This window comes from Typopeltis vanoorti, chromosome 10, assembly GCF_054136105.1.
Source record: "Typopeltis vanoorti isolate ZY-2024b chromosome 10, IOZ_Tvanoo_1.0, whole genome shotgun sequence".
Lineage (NCBI taxonomy): Eukaryota > Metazoa > Arthropoda > Arachnida > Uropygi > Thelyphonidae > Typopeltis > Typopeltis vanoorti.
Window position 1 is genome coordinate 76467355 of NC_143558.1, and position 17653 is coordinate 76485007.

At 34.5% G+C, this 17653-nt stretch overlaps 1 protein-coding gene across 4 annotated transcripts in view; it reads right to left on the reverse strand.

Moving 5' to 3' along the window:
- LOC150102523 (uncharacterized) overlaps positions 1–17653 on the reverse strand; it is a 260758-nt gene that overhangs the window by 14539 nt on the left and 228566 nt on the right. For all 4 annotated transcript variants that reach the window (XM_090399321.1, XM_090399318.1, XM_090399320.1 and 1 more), the window contains one exon: positions 14598–14631. In XM_090399321.1, coding sequence (XP_090255447.1) covers positions 14598–14631 — 34 coding nt within the window. The remainder of the gene's footprint in view (positions 1–14597; positions 14632–17653) is intronic.

Consider the following 17653-nt stretch of genomic DNA (forward strand, 5'->3'; position numbering starts at 1 on the left):
CACAGTTGACATTTTCAATGATTCTGCCTATTTTCATTGTCTTTGTCTTTTTATTGCTGACCTTCATACCATATCTATTACAACAGCTATTCAATTTAGTCAGAGAATCTTGCAGACTTGTAGCGGATTTATTTAGAAGTATAACATCATCCGCATAAAGCAAAGAGCTGATATTAACATCTCCAATTTTGATATCAGGTTTAATACCACATTCCTTCATAATGTGATCCATATAGGTAATGAATAACAGAGGGGATAATGTACATCCTTGTCTCACACCAGATTTAACATTAAACCATCTTCCTGTACTTCCTTCAATTCTAACTGCTGACTCACAACTCAAATAAAGACTAAGTATTGCTTGATATAATGCCCCATTGACACCATATAACTGCAGTGTATTGAATAGCTTCTCTCTTGGCACCTTGTCATATGCCTTTTCCAAATCGACAAAGCTTAAATACAGATCTTTGTTATATTCCCATGCTTTCTCGACTATTTGTCGTAAAGTGAAGATCTGATCCTGACAGCCTCTATTTGGCCTGAATCCAGCTTGTTCTTCACCAAGCTTTTCTTCCACAATTCTTCTCAACCGTTTCTCAAGTATACTTGCATAGATCTTGCCAGGAACACTCAGTAGGGAAATACCTCTGTAATTCTCACATTCAGTTTTATTTCCCTTTTTATATATGGGTACTATGAGAGCTCTACTCCAATCATCGGGAATTCGTCCCTCTGTCCAGGCTTTCTGAACTATGCAGTGCAGCCACTGTAAGACTCTTATACCACCATACTTCAGCATTTCTGGTCGAATATCATCTACTCCTGCTGCCTTTCCACATTTCAAGCCTTTGATGGCTTTTTCTACTTCAAGTATGGATATGTATTCCTGACTGCATGCCTGGTCAGTGTTTTTTATCACTGTGCTGTCATCACTGCTTGTTTCATTTAGCAGTTTTTCAAAGTAATTACTCCATATTTCTAGGATATCTTTTTCTCCTGTTTTCATTTCACCTTTATCATCTCTAATTCCTTTTACAGCACTCTTTCCTCCATTCCTAAGCTTCTTCAACAACCTCCAGAATATTTTGCCACCTTCTTGATATTTATTTTCTATATTCTTGCCAAAGTCCTCCCATGACTTTTGTTTAGCTAGTTTTACACACTGTTTAGCTTTCTTACATTTGTCTCTGTATTCTGTAAGAGTAAAAGCTGACTTATTTGCCAGGAACGTTTGATATGCTTTCTTCTTTTCCTTCACTGCCTCTTTAACTTCCTGTGTCCACCAGGGAGTTCTGATTTTTTTATCCTTGCACACAACCTCACCACATGCCTCTCTGGCAAAATCAATCAATGTTTCCTTCAGAGTTTGCCACTGAATCTCCAAGGTTTGATTCCTGTTCTCAAACTCTTTCATTTTCTTTTCAATAATATTTCTGTATTTTAGTCTACAGTTCACATCTGAGAGCTGCTCAACTTTAATTCGCTTTAAAACTTTCTTACATGTTATTCTTTTCAATATGAAATTCAATTTTATCCTGCTCAAGACTAAATAGTGATCACTTCCAATTTCAAATCCTCTGTACACTCTGGTGTCCTGCACCAGGGAGAAACATCACTATCAACAATAACATAGTCAATGAGACTTTTCTTATTCCTAGCCTCTTCTCTCCATGTGAATTTGTGGACATTTTTATGTTGGAACATGGTGTTAGTAATAACCAGTCCATGTCCTGAGCAGAAATCCAACAGATATTTGCCATTATTATTAGCTTTGCTCTTTTCTCCAAATTTTCCCAAAATATTTTTGTATGTCTCACAATCATTTCCTACTCTACTATTTAGATCCCCAACAAGGACCAACTTTTCATTTTTCATTGTGTCAGTTGCTTTTTCTAAAGCCTCAAAAAATTCCTCCACTTCTACCTTAGTAGAACCTTCTGTGGGACCATAGGCACAAATAAGTCTCATTGTCCAGTTCCCCATTCTCATATTTGCCCACATTACTCTACTTGAGACTGACTGCCATTCAAGAAGATTAGCCTCATATTTTGTGTTGAATACTATGGCTACTCCTTCTTTTCCTTGATTGTCATTGCCTGAATATAACATTTTGTATTTATTGCTCAGAAAGATCTCACCAGTTTTGGTCTTTTTTGTTTCAGTCACCCCTATTATGTCGATCTGGTACTTATCTAATTCCTCAGCTAGCTCCATTTCTTTGCCATTCAGGCTTCTTATGTTGATAGTACCGATCTTTAACTCTGGTGATGTTGAGTTGGGGTTTGTTTTCAGATTTGTTCCAGTAGCTGACTTTTCACTGTTCGCCCTGGTTCCCTGGCGAAAACAACGGGGGCCTTGTTTAACCGGGCGACGCCCCAGCCGGCATGAAATTTTGTCATGTTGTACCATCATTTTTTATTTTGGTTTAACCAATAAGAATACAATTTGGTCGGCTAAATCCCAAATTGCCAGCCCATCCTCGTTCGTTCAGTATCAAAGTAGATACCCAACAGGGTGCACCACGAGAAGGTGAGGATTGGACATTAGGTCAGAAGCCCTGGTCGGTTCTCCGCATTCCTTTAAAGGCTATGTGGAGGTCTCCTCTCAGTTATACAGCTTTGGCCCTTAAGCACCCCCGTCTTTTGACTTAATATTTTAAAAAATGAAAATCCCTTTATACACAGTACTAATGCACTTCAGATTAAAACCTTCTGTGGATGGCAGTAGCATAAAGAAAGAGCTGCAAAATCTGGTATAGTTGATATGTCACTTTTTTTTTTTTTTTAAACTAAGTTTTCTGTAGGTCTTGTCACTCTCAAGAACATTTACAAGATGGCAAAACCTAGTATGTCAGTTCCCAATATTCATGGACGTAAGCCTCTATGGATGAATCCCTTTGGTTGGAAAGACCGGTTCAATTCTTGTCTATGCTGTGAAACCTTTATGCAGCCTCTTTTCACTAAAGGTGAGTTATCTAGTCTCATAAGGAGGTAGAGGGTTTTTCCAGCCAGAAACTCGGATTTTTTGTCCCTTAGAACAGGTGTGTCATTAAAAAGTATGACTTTTGTCCATTGCAATTTGAGCAATTTCCTATACTCATCACTTTTATTGTGACAAAAAGTTGTGCTCTTAAGATGCTCATAAAAAGCCAACAAAATATTAACCCAGTTAATAAATATTTCATTTATTATTCTAGTTTTGTGCACTACTGTTAAACATGATGAATAACATCCAATACCTAAGCTCGCACACAAGGTTGACATCTCAGTCAAATCAAAATGTTCATTTACAATTTTGATTCTTGATTTCAAATAACTTTTATTCAAAATTTGTATATATCAGATAGAGGGATGTGAAATCTACAAGTCGTTCACCTTTTTTTTTACCACATTTTAAGTTTTGATGTGTTAGTAATCTTCATCATACTTAAAACAATATAGTGATCATTTTCTGCTTTGAATCCAATGCTCTTCTTGTATTCTATACTAGTCTGAAGATATGAATATCATCAATAATGTATATAATAAGACTTTCCTCTCCTGTGTGTGCTCCCATATGAATTTATGCATGTTAGGTTGGAAACAGTGTCAGCAATGGAACTAGTGTCTGTGTCCTGATCAGAAATCCAGCAGGTATTTGCTGTTATTATTAGGCTTGTCCTTTTTCTTCAAATTTCATTAAATAAATCTGATTACATATATTTTCACATGCTCTTTCCACATGAATTCAGACAAGTTGGAAAAAAGTAATAACTAGTCTCTGCCCTAAACAGAAATCCATAATACAAACCAAAATACAAATTAATGCTAAAAGCAGTATCAGTAGATACTGCTTTTAGCATTAATTTCTAGAAAATTGCCATTTTCTACAAATTTTCTGCAAAATAAAATTGTAGGTTTGCAAGTAGGAACATTTTCTACACCTTCCTTCACTAGGTTCCTTTACTGAGGTCTCATCAGTGGGAGCCAGACTCAGAGGTGATAACTGATGAGAAACACTGAATGAATTTTTTTCTGGATTTAATCTCAACAAACCAAAGAACTAAATAAACTGCACTGAAATACAGAGAAAGCATTAATTTTAACTAAATTTAATTTTCAACACTTTCAAGTGTTTGCAATTTTATGATTTCATTTTAAATCAAAAAACATGTGAACAGCTCCTTACCATTTCAGAGCAAGAAGAAATATATGAAAATAAATTTTTTTATATTCAGTATGTGTTCTTTTATTAGGTAAATTCAACTGTTAATTGCACCTAATTATTATAACTGATAATTTGTAACCATCATGCTTTTATTTATTTATTTTTTTAAAATTTAATTCTTCTATTCCCCATACCCTAATTTTTGGAAGTATAAATGTACTAGTTTGTCACAGATTTTATTTTTTCTTTCCCCACATTATCCTAATTTAATATTTCAAAATATAGCAACTCGATAAACTGTGGGTTCAAATCCCACCAGAGGCTTGAATGTTTATGAGAGTTTGGGAGATGAATTCCATATTTTGTCTCTAGAGCAGTGCTTCTCAAGTGCAGCCGTGGTGGATAAATGTGGCTACCAAGACATTTCTGTGCAACCACCAAACCTAATTTAATATTTCAAAATATAGCAACTTGATAATTTGTGGGTTCAAATCCCACCAGAGGCTTGAATGTTTACGAGAGTTTGGGAGATGAATTTCATATTTTGTCTCCAGAGCAGTGGTTCTCAAGTGCAGCCGTGGTGGATAAATGTGGCTACCAAGACATTTCTGTGCAACCACCAAACACTTAAATATAAAATTTATTTATTTATTAAATTTCAACATTAAGAAAATAAATTTATATACAATAAATTATCACATGTACTTTTCAAAAAAGCGAGATTCAACATTATGAGACGTCTGTTCATCCAGAGTACTGGTGTTTTAATAAACTTACTACATTTATTTTGAAAACAATAAAGCCTTCTTTATTTGTTGGCTCTTCTTTTTTTAAGCTGTAGAGAATGCTAACATATGGCCTTAAGCTGAAAGATACATAGCTCTAAAATTGACTACATGAGAGTTGGATGTAAATATGAATGGTTCAGAAGCCAATCAAGCTAAGTCAGTAAAACCCAATATTAAAAAAAAGGTTGTATTTTACAGGGCTCTATAAACTACTAATTTAAATTGTTTGGCTAGTGAAACTATTTATTTATTACATATTTTTATTCTTTATTAATAATTTCAGTATGGATATAAGAAATATTCTTGGTAAGAAAAGAACAGAAGATAAAACTTCAGCAGTTGCAAGGCACGAGTACTGAAAGTGATATGAGTATTTCACAGCTAGCATTGAAATGAAGTCAAACTTTTCGAGAAGAAAAAAAAACTTTTTGTCAAGAGTGGCAAGAAATGTATTTAATTACATTAAATGAAAACAAAGGATGATGTCACTGAGACCATTTTGTTAAAATAACTATTCATCAAATTAAATTTTATGCAGTGTCACTACAACACTCATGAAGCAGAAGTTGAGAAAAAAAATGGCTAATTACATATTTGTTGAAAATTTTAAAAATGACGGCTTCTCGAAGGAAACAAATGACAACTTTCCTTTCAAGAAATGATAAATTATATTCAGGATCTTTGAAAGTGAGTCTGATTTCAGAAATTCACCTTTTACCGATGATGAATTTTTGTAATCAGTTGGCTGTTTTGGCCATAGAATCTGAAAAATATTTCAAAAATATGGCTCTCAGTAATGATTCAATTCAATGACAAATTAAGGAATTAAGTATGTTTACAGGCAAAGAAGTGAAAGATAAATAATAATTCTTTATATTTTATGCTTAGATGAAAGTAACAACAAAACAAAAAAGTCAAATCCCAGTATGTGCAAGATATTCTGATACTGATAAAACTAAATTTGTTGAAAAGTGATTATAAAAAAAAAAAAAAAGATTATATCTAACTTAATTAAAAAAAATCCCAATGCAATGAACAAGAAGATTTAAAAAATATATATATAATATTTAAATAAAATTAATTCCATAAATAATTTACGTTTTATTTACTTAGCTGGGCAAATGTAAAATTTTTAATCTATCATCCTTAATGATGATAAATTAAAAATGTTTTTTAAAGATAAAAACTCGATAATAGTATCATTTTGGAAGAATTTGTACAACAACTGAAGCGAATGTAAAAGTTATAGTAGGTCTACTTCTTTAACCAATATTCCCATCAACAATTTACTTTGAGCGAGCTTTTAATAAAGCGCATTTTATAAAAAAATAAATATCACAGCCAATTAACAGATGAAACCTTCATCGCAGCAATAAGAATAGCATAAAGTTTATTACAGGGATGGCCACAACGCAGCTCTTCACACTCTACCAGGAAAAAATGAACAAACAGAAAATAGGAGACAACAAAAAAGAGGAACAAAATAAAAAAAAGAGAGATGAGAGAGAGAAAAACAGGGTTAATAAAAATTACTGCAATAAAAAAGTTTAATTAGAAACACATTAAATAAAGTTTACTTTGAACAATTAGAATAATTTTAAAGTTGAAACACAATAATTTTATTTACTTATTTACTAATAGAGGCCTTCCTTGTATCCATTTTCTTAGTTAGCTCCTTAAAACTTAAAATTAGGTGCGTAATTATTCAAAGAGTTCTTACAAGCTAGTTCAAATGTTTATCATTTAAAACAGATCTATATTTGGATTTAATAAATTGTAACTAACGTGTTGTGGCGGGCAGGCAGAGATCTGCATCCCTACCTCCCCACCTCGCATTGCACGTGTACACATTTACTCCCGTACTATCGCATCGATCAAAGGTTGCAGCTCTTCTAAGTCTTACTGGAATTATTTTGGCTCCAAAATTACATGTAGTTAGCCATCCCTAGTTTATTACATAAAATTAAAAACAGGTTTGTTTTTTGTAGAAATGTTTTGGAGTATTATATTCAGATGTTCTTGTGTTTTTTGTTGTATTTACTATTTTATTTTAATAAAAATACGTTTTGGAGTATTATGTTTTGTTATTGTATGGTTTGGTGTTCACTATTTACTTTAATAAATTCTTGTTTATTACATGTTTATATAGATTTCTATTACTATACATTAGATTATATGTTTAATAATTAGATTGAAGCTTAATAGCAAAGTACATGATAGTTACAATTTTATGTGATATTGTTCTACAAAACTCAAAAACATAAGTTACTCAGATGACCTCAGGAAAGAATCCTAAATCATATAACTTCTTACTATTAGTTATGGTTTTTTACAAAAAAATTTCGAATTTTATAATAATAATAATAATTTTATTATTATTTCTATTTTCACACTTTTGGTCTTTTCATTGTTGATTTTCATACTAAGTTTGCCACAGCAATTATGTAATTTGGCTAAGCTCGAAATTTTGTAGTTGAACTGTGTATGGGTATAATGCCATCCACACAGAATAAATAAAGTACAGTCATCCCTCAGGTTTTTGAAAATTCGTGGATTTTCACTGTGCCATATCACAAATGGTTTCAATTTGTATCCAGGCACTTTACCCGTAACAGAATCGTAACAGGGGAATTAAGAGCTTTGAAACTAGTTATAGATTTTAGCTTTTTGTGGATGAATGTCCACTCGGGCATTTTTTTCCGAAATAAGGACGACTCATCCATATTAAATATTTGCTGTGGCAAATAATTTTCCTCCGTAATAATTTTATCCAATTTTTCCACAAAATCCTTGGCAGGCTTATCAGCACTTACAGATTCCCATACATTTTCACATTATGCAGTGCAAAATGCTGCTTGAATCTCACAAATCAACCAGAAGAAGCATTGAATTCGTAGTCATAATCAGGTTCTACTTTCTCCTTCAACATGTTGAAGAGACTTAGTGCCTTAGTGGTTATGGTGGACCCCCAGTTTACTTGGGGGTTTTCATCCCGCAAACAGGCAAACCGGCCCCCATGAACAAAACAGATCTACAGCCATAAATACATAACCCCCCAATGAGGGGGCTCAACTTGCCCCAATAGGGATGGGGGAGAAAAGAAAGGAAACTCCATATGAATAAATAAATAAAGTGGTTATGGTCACGGTGCTAAGGGTATGCGCTTTTGGTTCAGGGCCACCATCTATGATGCAAGTAGCTTTTCCATATCACCGACAGGACCTTGTCGATAATGATTTTATCTTTATTTCTCAAAATGGTCATCACTACAGAATGAGACCATCCAAAATCATGTGCAATCACATTGACGGGCTTACTAGTTCACGTTGCTTTATAACTTGCAACTTCATTTCAAGATCAATTGCTTGCCTCTTTTTCTGTGATTCTTCACTAGGTATTTTGATTGTGCGTGTAGGGGCCATGTTGCACAAAACATCGCAAAATATTTAATGATAAATGCACAAATAATCCATTTCAAACACAAAATCAACAGAGGAACTGTTGAAGACATATGCCAACTGCTGAAGGAGGGTTGCCGCTGAAAGTGCTGTTGCCACTGAACATGCTTTACTTTATGCTAGCTTGCGTCTTGTTCAAATGTTATTTATTCCCTTATAGGATCACGGACGTATCTTCGAGAAGACATAACTCAAACAGACATGGGTCGAGGGATGACTGTATATCTGCAGTTTGATTATCAGGTTTAATATATTACTTTCCTAATAGATTTTTATATAGATTACAAAAACAATACAGACAGGATATAATTCTGCTTCAAATCTAATTTAACAGTAAACCATCTTCATTACTAACTGCTGATTTGCATATCTCTGAAGTATATCTTCAGTATATACTTCAGAGATATCTGAAGTATATCTGAAATATCTCTCTCTGCATAAGGTTTCATTTACACTATACAGATTTAGTGTTTTGAATTTTTCCTCCCCCTCTTTTGCAACATTATCTTTTTTTTTTTTTTTTTCAATAAAGCATAAACAAGTGATCCTTATTATATTCCTTGATTTTTTGACATAAATCAAACTTATTTTTACCAACTTCTCCTTCATTTTTTCAGTCTTTTCTCAAGTATGCTTGCATAAACATTTCCTGGGATGTTCAGTAAAGAAATTCTTTTATAATTCTTCATTGGTATGATGAAGTTTATGCCAATTTTCTGGGATTTGATGTCCAACCAAGCCTTCTGGATTATTTTACAAAAACTGTCAACCAATATTTCAATTTTTTAAGGTATTTTCTACCTGATATGTACTCCTGATTACATTCTTCCTGCTTTTTAGTGACTTTATTATTATTAAGACAGACCTCCAGAGAGTCAGAGACTCATCGAGGGAGGCCACAAACTACACACACCAGCTATCATACTTATTCTTGAATTCATTCACACTGCTTGCACTCATAATATCCAATGGCAATCCATTTCAATCACACACCACCCTCTAAGAGAAAAATCTAGCCCTCATCCCCCTCTTAGCAGCCTTCATTATCAGCTTCCAAGGATGCCCTCTTGTTCTTTTCTCACCCTCCATAAATTGAAATCCTATATGAACCTTTCAGAAATTTGTAAGTCTCAATCATATCACCCCCACTTTCTCTTATTTGCTAGTGTCTGCAGTCTACAAATTCTCAATCTATCTTCATAATCAGTATTCCACAATCTTGACATTTTTAATGTTCTCCTTTGTACTCTCTCTCTCTCTCCAATATATCAGAATCACAATGGAAACCAGGAGACCAGACCTGCACAAAATAGTCCAAGTGAGGTCTTATCAAGAGCATTGTAAAGAGGCAATCTTTGGTTGTATTTGCAATCTTTGCCACATGGCCCCTGAACTTCAACTTCCTATCTACTAACACTCAAAGAGATCCCTAGCCTCATCAGTTTCTTCTAGCATAATCCCACCAATATAATATGACATTGGATATCTAATCACGCCAAAGTGAATGACATTTACTGACATCCATTTTCCAATGTCCATAATTCAGCCTATTCAAATCAAATTGGTTAGGGATCTATTAGGGATAGGTTAAGAATGGTAATCAGCATTCCTGATTACCCTACCTACCTATCTTTGCATCATCAATAAATAGCTGAACTTCGCTTGGCTTGTTAAATCCTTCCCAATATCATTAATGTACAGATCGAATAACAGTGGACCAAGCACTGATCCTTGTGGTACATTAATTGTTACCTTAAATATTGCAGACTCAAATTCCCAATATACCACTTTTTCAATCAGCCATCCTCTAATCCATGGTAATATTCTATAACTCAAACCCATTTTCTGCAACAGTCTATCATGCTGTATTCTGTCAAAAGCCTTAGAAATTCAAAAGTACCATAGTGCATCAATTACCCTTGTCTAGTTCAATGATAACATTGTTATAGAATGTGAGCAAGTTGCTTAGTAAACCCATTTTGCTCATTGCGAAGTAGATATTCACTGTCAACCCATTTCCGAATGAGAGCCCTAACCAATTTTTCCAAAATCTTTATCACTACTCCTGAGATATTAATTGGTCAATAGTTGGATACATCGGTCTTTGCACCACCCTTGTGCAATGGAATTACCATACATTTCTTCCACTTCTGTGGAATATTTCCTGCCTAGTCAAAGGAATAGCCAGTTCAGCTGAATACTCTTTAGCACACGTGCTGATATCCATCAGTCCCTATTGCTGAATTCTTATTTAATTTGTGCAACAGTTCTAATACCTCATCCTTATACACCTGCATTTCTTCATCCAGTGAAGAGGTAGCAGTGAGCTCAATGTTGCATACACCAGGTTGATAGCTTTTAACAAAATGGGCACTCATTAGCTGAATAACCTCTTCTGCATTTGTAACCCTCACGCCATCTGGATTTAGAAGAGTTATTCTTTCATATTCATTCTTTCTTTTACTTGCAGCATATCGATAGAATTCTCGTGGGTTGTCTTTAGCACACAGAGCCAGTTTCTTTAAATAATCAGACTTTGCTTTCCATACAACAGTAGTGACTATTCTAGCCTGCTGTTTATAACATTCATAACGGACATCAACCTCATGAACACGATATTCCTTCCACGTTGTCCTTTTCTTATGAATCTCTTGATTAATATGATTACACATCCGCTTGCCTCCTACCCTATTTAATTCTTCGACCTCTCGAGACACATTCTGATATTGCATCATTTAAGTATTGTTTAAATACTTCCCATGCTGTGTCGATATTCTTTCTATCCAGCAACCGATCCCATTCCACTGAACTCAGTATTCTCCTCAGTTGGTCACAATTTCATGCTTTGTATTCAGTATATAACCTTTTCTGAATGGAACAGAGAAAGATGTTGGAGGTTTTTTCCCACTTAGACTATAATAAATTTAGTTTATTCACCATTTTTTTCCACTTGGTTACACTATAATAAATTTAGTTCATTAGTATCACCACCTCTGGGTTTGGCTCCCACTGACTCTGCAATAAAGATCGAAACTGGTCTGAGTAGTGGCTCTTCTTTTAATGCACAGCATTATACATGTCTGCAAGGAGATGTGCTTTGCATTATAGGAGATACTTCAGGTGCAAACTTTGTTTGCTTACACTTGGATAAAGGATTAAACTAAATTTATTATAGTCTAACCAAGTGGGAAAAAACTTCCAGCATCTTTCTCTTATCCAGAGTAATTTAATAATAAGGTGAGACACCTTTTGGCAACTCGTATAGTAAATATGACTTCTCCATTACTTCCACCTTAGTATCACCACCTCTGGGTCTGGCTCCCACTGATGACACCTCAATAAAGGTCAAACCCATCTGGGTAGTGGCCCTTCCCTTAATGCATAACGTTATACGTGTCTGCAAGGAGATGTGCTTTGCATTATGGGAGATACTAAGAGACAAGTGATGAGAGCTTAGTCCACCTCCACCACGAGTTGCTTCAGTCCTGAAGATACTTCAGGAGCAACTTTGTTTGCTTACACTTGGATAAAGGATTAAACTAAATTTATTATTCTGAATGGAACATTCATAAACTTAGTCACTTCCCAAGTGAGTACCGCATGATCACTGTCACCAACTGGAAGCAGAACAGTTATAACTTTAACTGAAATGCCCTCTGACACTATAATGAAATCTAACACTCTTTGACCTCGAGTAGCTTCTGTCACATGCTGCTTAAGGAAGTGTGCTGCAACAACTTAGAAGAAAATTTTTTCACTTAGTTAATGAGTAAATTAAATTTGGCAAAAAATTATATTCTTTTTAATCCTTTAATATTATTATTGTTATTAGACTTCCAGAAAGTCAAGCACTCATCAAGGGAAGCCACATATATCACTCACACCAGATGCACAAAAGGTAAACTGTTCTACTCACTCACAGTTCTGTGAGAGAGAAATCCAGCACACCTTTCTTAACCACACATAAACTTAACTTCCTCAGATACCTCACTGTCCTCTCCCCAACCTCTATATAAGGAAACTTTTATCAATCGATATTCCATAATATTTTCTCAAAAATGTATAGGCCTCCATCATATCACTCCTCTTTCTCCTGTTTATTACCAGTGTCTGTAGTCTACATATTCTCTAATTACCCTAATAATCCTGATATAATCTTTGTAGCTCTTCTTTGCAGCCTTTCACAGCATCATTCTTCCTCTGAAACCAAGGAGACCAAATCTTCACACAGTAGTCCAAGTGTGGTTCATACCAAGGCTTTATAAAGAAGCAAAATGACTTTCATATCCTTACATATCAATGTTTCAATATTGCAATTGTCCTGAGTTGTATTTTCAGTTTTTGTTACGTGATCCTTGAACTCTAAATTCCTGTCCATCATAATTCCAAGATCTCTATCAGTTACTCCAAGCATAATCTCACCAATATAATATGCCATTGAATATTTCATCATACTAAAATGCATAACTTTACACTTCTTAACATTAAATTGATAGCCATTAACATTTGTCCCTGCTCCCAGCCTATTTATATTCCTGTAAATGTTATATCAGTTGCATCTGTGATGGCCCTGCCTCTCATTGCAACATCAACAAACAAATGAATATCTCCTGTCAGACATTTTCCAATGTGTTGTTTGTCATGTGCCCCCCCCCCCCCCCCCCCCCCAATTTTCTTCATCCAGCTCCTTAGGGGTTGAGGTTGTGCCCACCAATGAGGGACTTCTACGTAAATATTTTTGACTGTAGATCCATGTGTGTTCATGGGTCAGATTGTCTGTTCTGAGAGATGAAAAAAATTACAAAATTACTGTTTATAATGAATATGGATCAAACTTTGAAAATTGTAGTAAGAAAATAGCCATTGCAGTTCAAGTACGTATGAAAAGATATTCGGGTGAAATCTATGTAGCACTTTGGCTCTCTTTGAGTAAACATTCAAAATTAAAATGAATCTTAGAATCTTTTAGTTGGAGACCCATCTTTTACATCAATGCCATTTTAAATATGAGGGCCTACTTAAAGTGAGTGCTGAAGCACTATTATATTGCCTTAAATTGAACTGCCGGAATGACTGTTTCTTTACCAAAAATTTAGGGAAGTCTGATCTTTATTAATTGTAAGCAATTTTTTTTTTCAATCATATATTGCATCAACCTTATATCAACTGCACTATACAACTCTAGCATATGACTCATCTCTTTTGAAACCCATCGTTATTTTCTCTCTCTCTCTCTCTGAATTATCAGTTTTACAGTGAACGTGATCTGTAAGTTAATTTGTTTATATACCTTATCAATAAATTTGGGTCTACATAGTCATATACTGTTTTGTACTGTCAAAGTTCTAAAAACTTGTTCAATTTTTACATAATCTTTATATATGATTTCTTCTATAATGCTCCTTTCTTATTTTTAATAAGGGCTTTCATAACAGTTTTCTGTTTGTTTTTTTTTCTAAAATTTTTCATGTTTTTTTTTTTATTTAACTACCTTAAAAAAGAACGAGCTTACATTTTTTTTTTCTATATTTTCTAAGCACACATGCTATCCAACTAGCCAGAAATTTTCCATAAGACACGTAAGCTGTTTTATATCTTTTTAAAAAATTTTCATAAATATAAAAAAAAAATTTACAGGAAATTCTATATTCTGATAACTTTTTGTTCAGGGAAAAGGAGGCATTTATTTCTCTACATGCACCAAAATGTCCAGACCTATTCGCTCTCCTTCTTTAATCATTACTTTGGAAAATTTCATTTCTGGGATTTATAGCTTCTGTCAACACTATAGATAGATAGTGACACCTGTGAGGATGTAAGGTAGTTCTTGCTACTTGTGTGTTGATATGAGCAGCAAGAATTGCTTTATATTCTCATCATATGGGATGCTTTAGAGATAATTGAACAATAAAGGCAAAAATTGTACTACTGTACAAAGTATCACTGAAAATATCTTCTCATGAAAAGAACTTTCATTTTTTCATGAGTGTTGTGATATCACAAACAAAACTGTTAAAATAATTAAATAAATATAGGTACTTCAAAACAGACTTCCTCACAACCATGCCGTTTGATAGTAACTTAAAAAGAATTTTAAGTAGTTTTAAATATATGTACGTGTGTAATCTCTCTCTCTCTCTCTATATATATATATATATAAATTACTGATTTTTTTTTTTTTTTTACAATATAAATCACTTACATAATTCATTTGTCCTGATGGCCTACCTGAGTTTCTGAAAATACAATGAAAGAAACATAACTACAATCTTAATGTATGTAAAGAAGATATTGCATAGACAAACATTTTAAAGTTTAAAATGCTAAATATTGTTTTCATTTTAAAAGTTGTTAACAAACATTCTGAAAGGCATTTGGACTAACAATAAATAAATAAATGTGCCAGAAAGAGCTGTTAAAATACAGTCGACCATTGAACAACGCAGGGGGTAGGGGCACAGACCCCTCATATATTCAGGGTGTGCTAGGTGTGTAGTGCACACCCAAGGAAAAGCAATATCACTGATATTATATTTTTGCATTTATTCATGTTAGACTCCCCTGATTGTTTCTTGGCTTCACACGATTCCTAAAATTAAACACAATACATTAATGTTTCATGAAGAGTACACTTTTTCATGTGTAAACATTGCATCACACTCGGGTTAATAGTCACAATGTGCAGTCACAAATACAGGCTTTGAGCCCATTGAACAAACATATAGATAGTGCAGCAGGTCAAATTCTTAGGGTTCCAGTGGTTTTAAACCACCCAGAAGGCAAGGCAGGGTGTGTGTGTGCACTGAGACAACAACATCCAGAAATCAGTGAATGTGACTGGTCATTGTGTCAAGCAATCCAATTGAATTTTGTCATCTGTCACGAGTTGCTGTTTTTTGTTTTGTGAGTTTCATCTGTTTTACATGTGTTAAGTATCATCTGACATGTTTAGGACACCAATTTGGACAAGTAATTTTATATAAATGATTTATCACTTTCTTGGCCAATATTTACAATGGAAAACAGTACTGACAATCTACTGAATGTTCAGTTTTCTGCCAGAGCTTTCGTGGATTATATGATTATAGTCAAAGGAGGTTGGAACTTTTGTATAAGTAAAACGAGCTATTTCAGCCTTTCTTTTCTTCATTCCAGAAAAATAATAATTTCCCAAGTGATTACTTTTTCCGATTTCTGTGTGTATTATATGGCTGTATTTAAAAATCGTGCTTAACGGTCAAAGCTTTATTACTGAAAGGAGACCTCCACATAGCCTTTAAAGGAATGCGGAGAACCGACCAGGGTTTCTGCCCTAATATCCAATCCTCACCTTCTCGTGGTGCACCCTGTTGGGTATCTATCTGAATACTGAACAAACGAGGATGGGCTGGCAATTTTGGATTTAGCAGACCAAATTGTATTTTTATTGGCTTAAACCAATATAGAAAATGATGGTACAACATGACAAAATTTCATGTTCACCCTAGTTCCCATTGTTTTCACCAGGGAACTAGGGCAAACAGAAAAAAGTCAACTACAGGAACAAATCTGAAAAATCACCCCAACTCAACATCACCAGAGTTAAAGATCGGTACTATCAACATAAGAAGCCTGAATGGCAAAGAAATGGAGCTAGTGGAGGAATTAGATAAGTACCAGATCGACATAATAGGGGTGATTGAAACAAAAAAGACAAAAACTAGTGAGATCTTTCTGAGCAATAAATACAAAATGTTATATTCAGGCAATGACAATCAAGGAAAAGAAGGAGTAGCCATTGTATTCAACACTAAATACGAGGCTAATCTTCTTGAATGGCAGGCAGTCTCAAGCAGAGTGATGTGGGCAAATATCAGAATGGGGAACTGGACAACGAGACTTATTTGTGCCTATGGTCCCACAGAAAGTTCTACTAAGGTAGAAGTGGAGGAATTTTTTGAGGATTTAGAGAAAGCATTTGACACGGTGGAAAAGGAAAAGTTGGTCCTTGTTGGGGATGTAAATAGCAACGTAGGAAATGATTGTCAGACATATAAAAATATATTGGGAAAATTAGGAGAAAAGAGCAAAGCTAATAATAATGGCAAATATTTGTTGGATTTCTGCTCAGGACATGGACTGGTTATTACTAACACCATGTTCCAACATAAAAATGTACATAAATTCACATGGAGAGAAGAGGCAAGAAAGAGAAAAGTCTCATTGACTATGTTATTGTTGATAGTGATGTTTTCTCCCTTGTGCAGGACACCAGAGTGTACAGAGGATTTGAAATTGGAAGTGATCACTATTTAGTCTTGAGCAGGATAAAATTGAATTTCATATTGAAAAGAATAACATGTAAGAAAGTTTTAAAGCAAATTAAAGTTGAGCAGCTCTCAGATATGAACTGTAGACTAAAATACACACAGATTATTGGAGAAAAAATGAAAGAGTTTGAGAACAAGAACCAAACTTTAGAGATTCAGTGGCAAGCCTTGAAGAAAATCTTGATTGATTCAGCCAGAGAGGCATATGGTGAGGTTGTCTGCAAGGATAGAAAAATCAGAACTCCATGGTGGACACAGGAAGTTAAAGAGGCAGTGAAGGAAAAGAAGAGAGCATATCAAAAGTTCCTGGGAAATAAGTCAGCTTGTGCTCTTAGGGAATACAGAGACAAATGTAGTCATGGGAGGACTTTGGCAAGAACACAGAAAATAAATATCAAGAAGGTGGGAAAATATTTTGAGGTTGTTGAAGAAGCTTACAAATGGAGGAAAGAGTACTGTAAAAGGAGTTAGAGATGATAAAGGTGAAATGAAAATGGGAGAAAAAGATATCCTTGAAGTATGGAGTAATTGCTTCGTAGTAATTGAAACAAGCAGTGATAGCACAGGGGTAAAAAACACTGAACAGGCATACAGTCAAGAATACATATCCATACTTGAAGTAGAAAAAGCCATCAAAGGCTTAAAATGTGGAAAGGCAGCAGGAGTAAATGATATTCAACCAGAAATGCTGAAGTATGGTGGTATAAAAGTCTTGTAGTGGCTGCATTGCATAGTTCAGAAGGCCTGGACAGAGGGACAAATTCCCGATGATTGGAGTAGAGCTCTCATAGTACCCATATATAAAAAGGGAAATAAAACAATGTGAGAATTACAGAGGTATTTCCTTACTGAGTGTTCCTGGCAAGATATATGCAAGTATACTTAAGAAATGGTTGAGAAGAATTGCAGAAGAACAGCTTAGTGAAGAACAAGCTGGATTCCGGCTAAA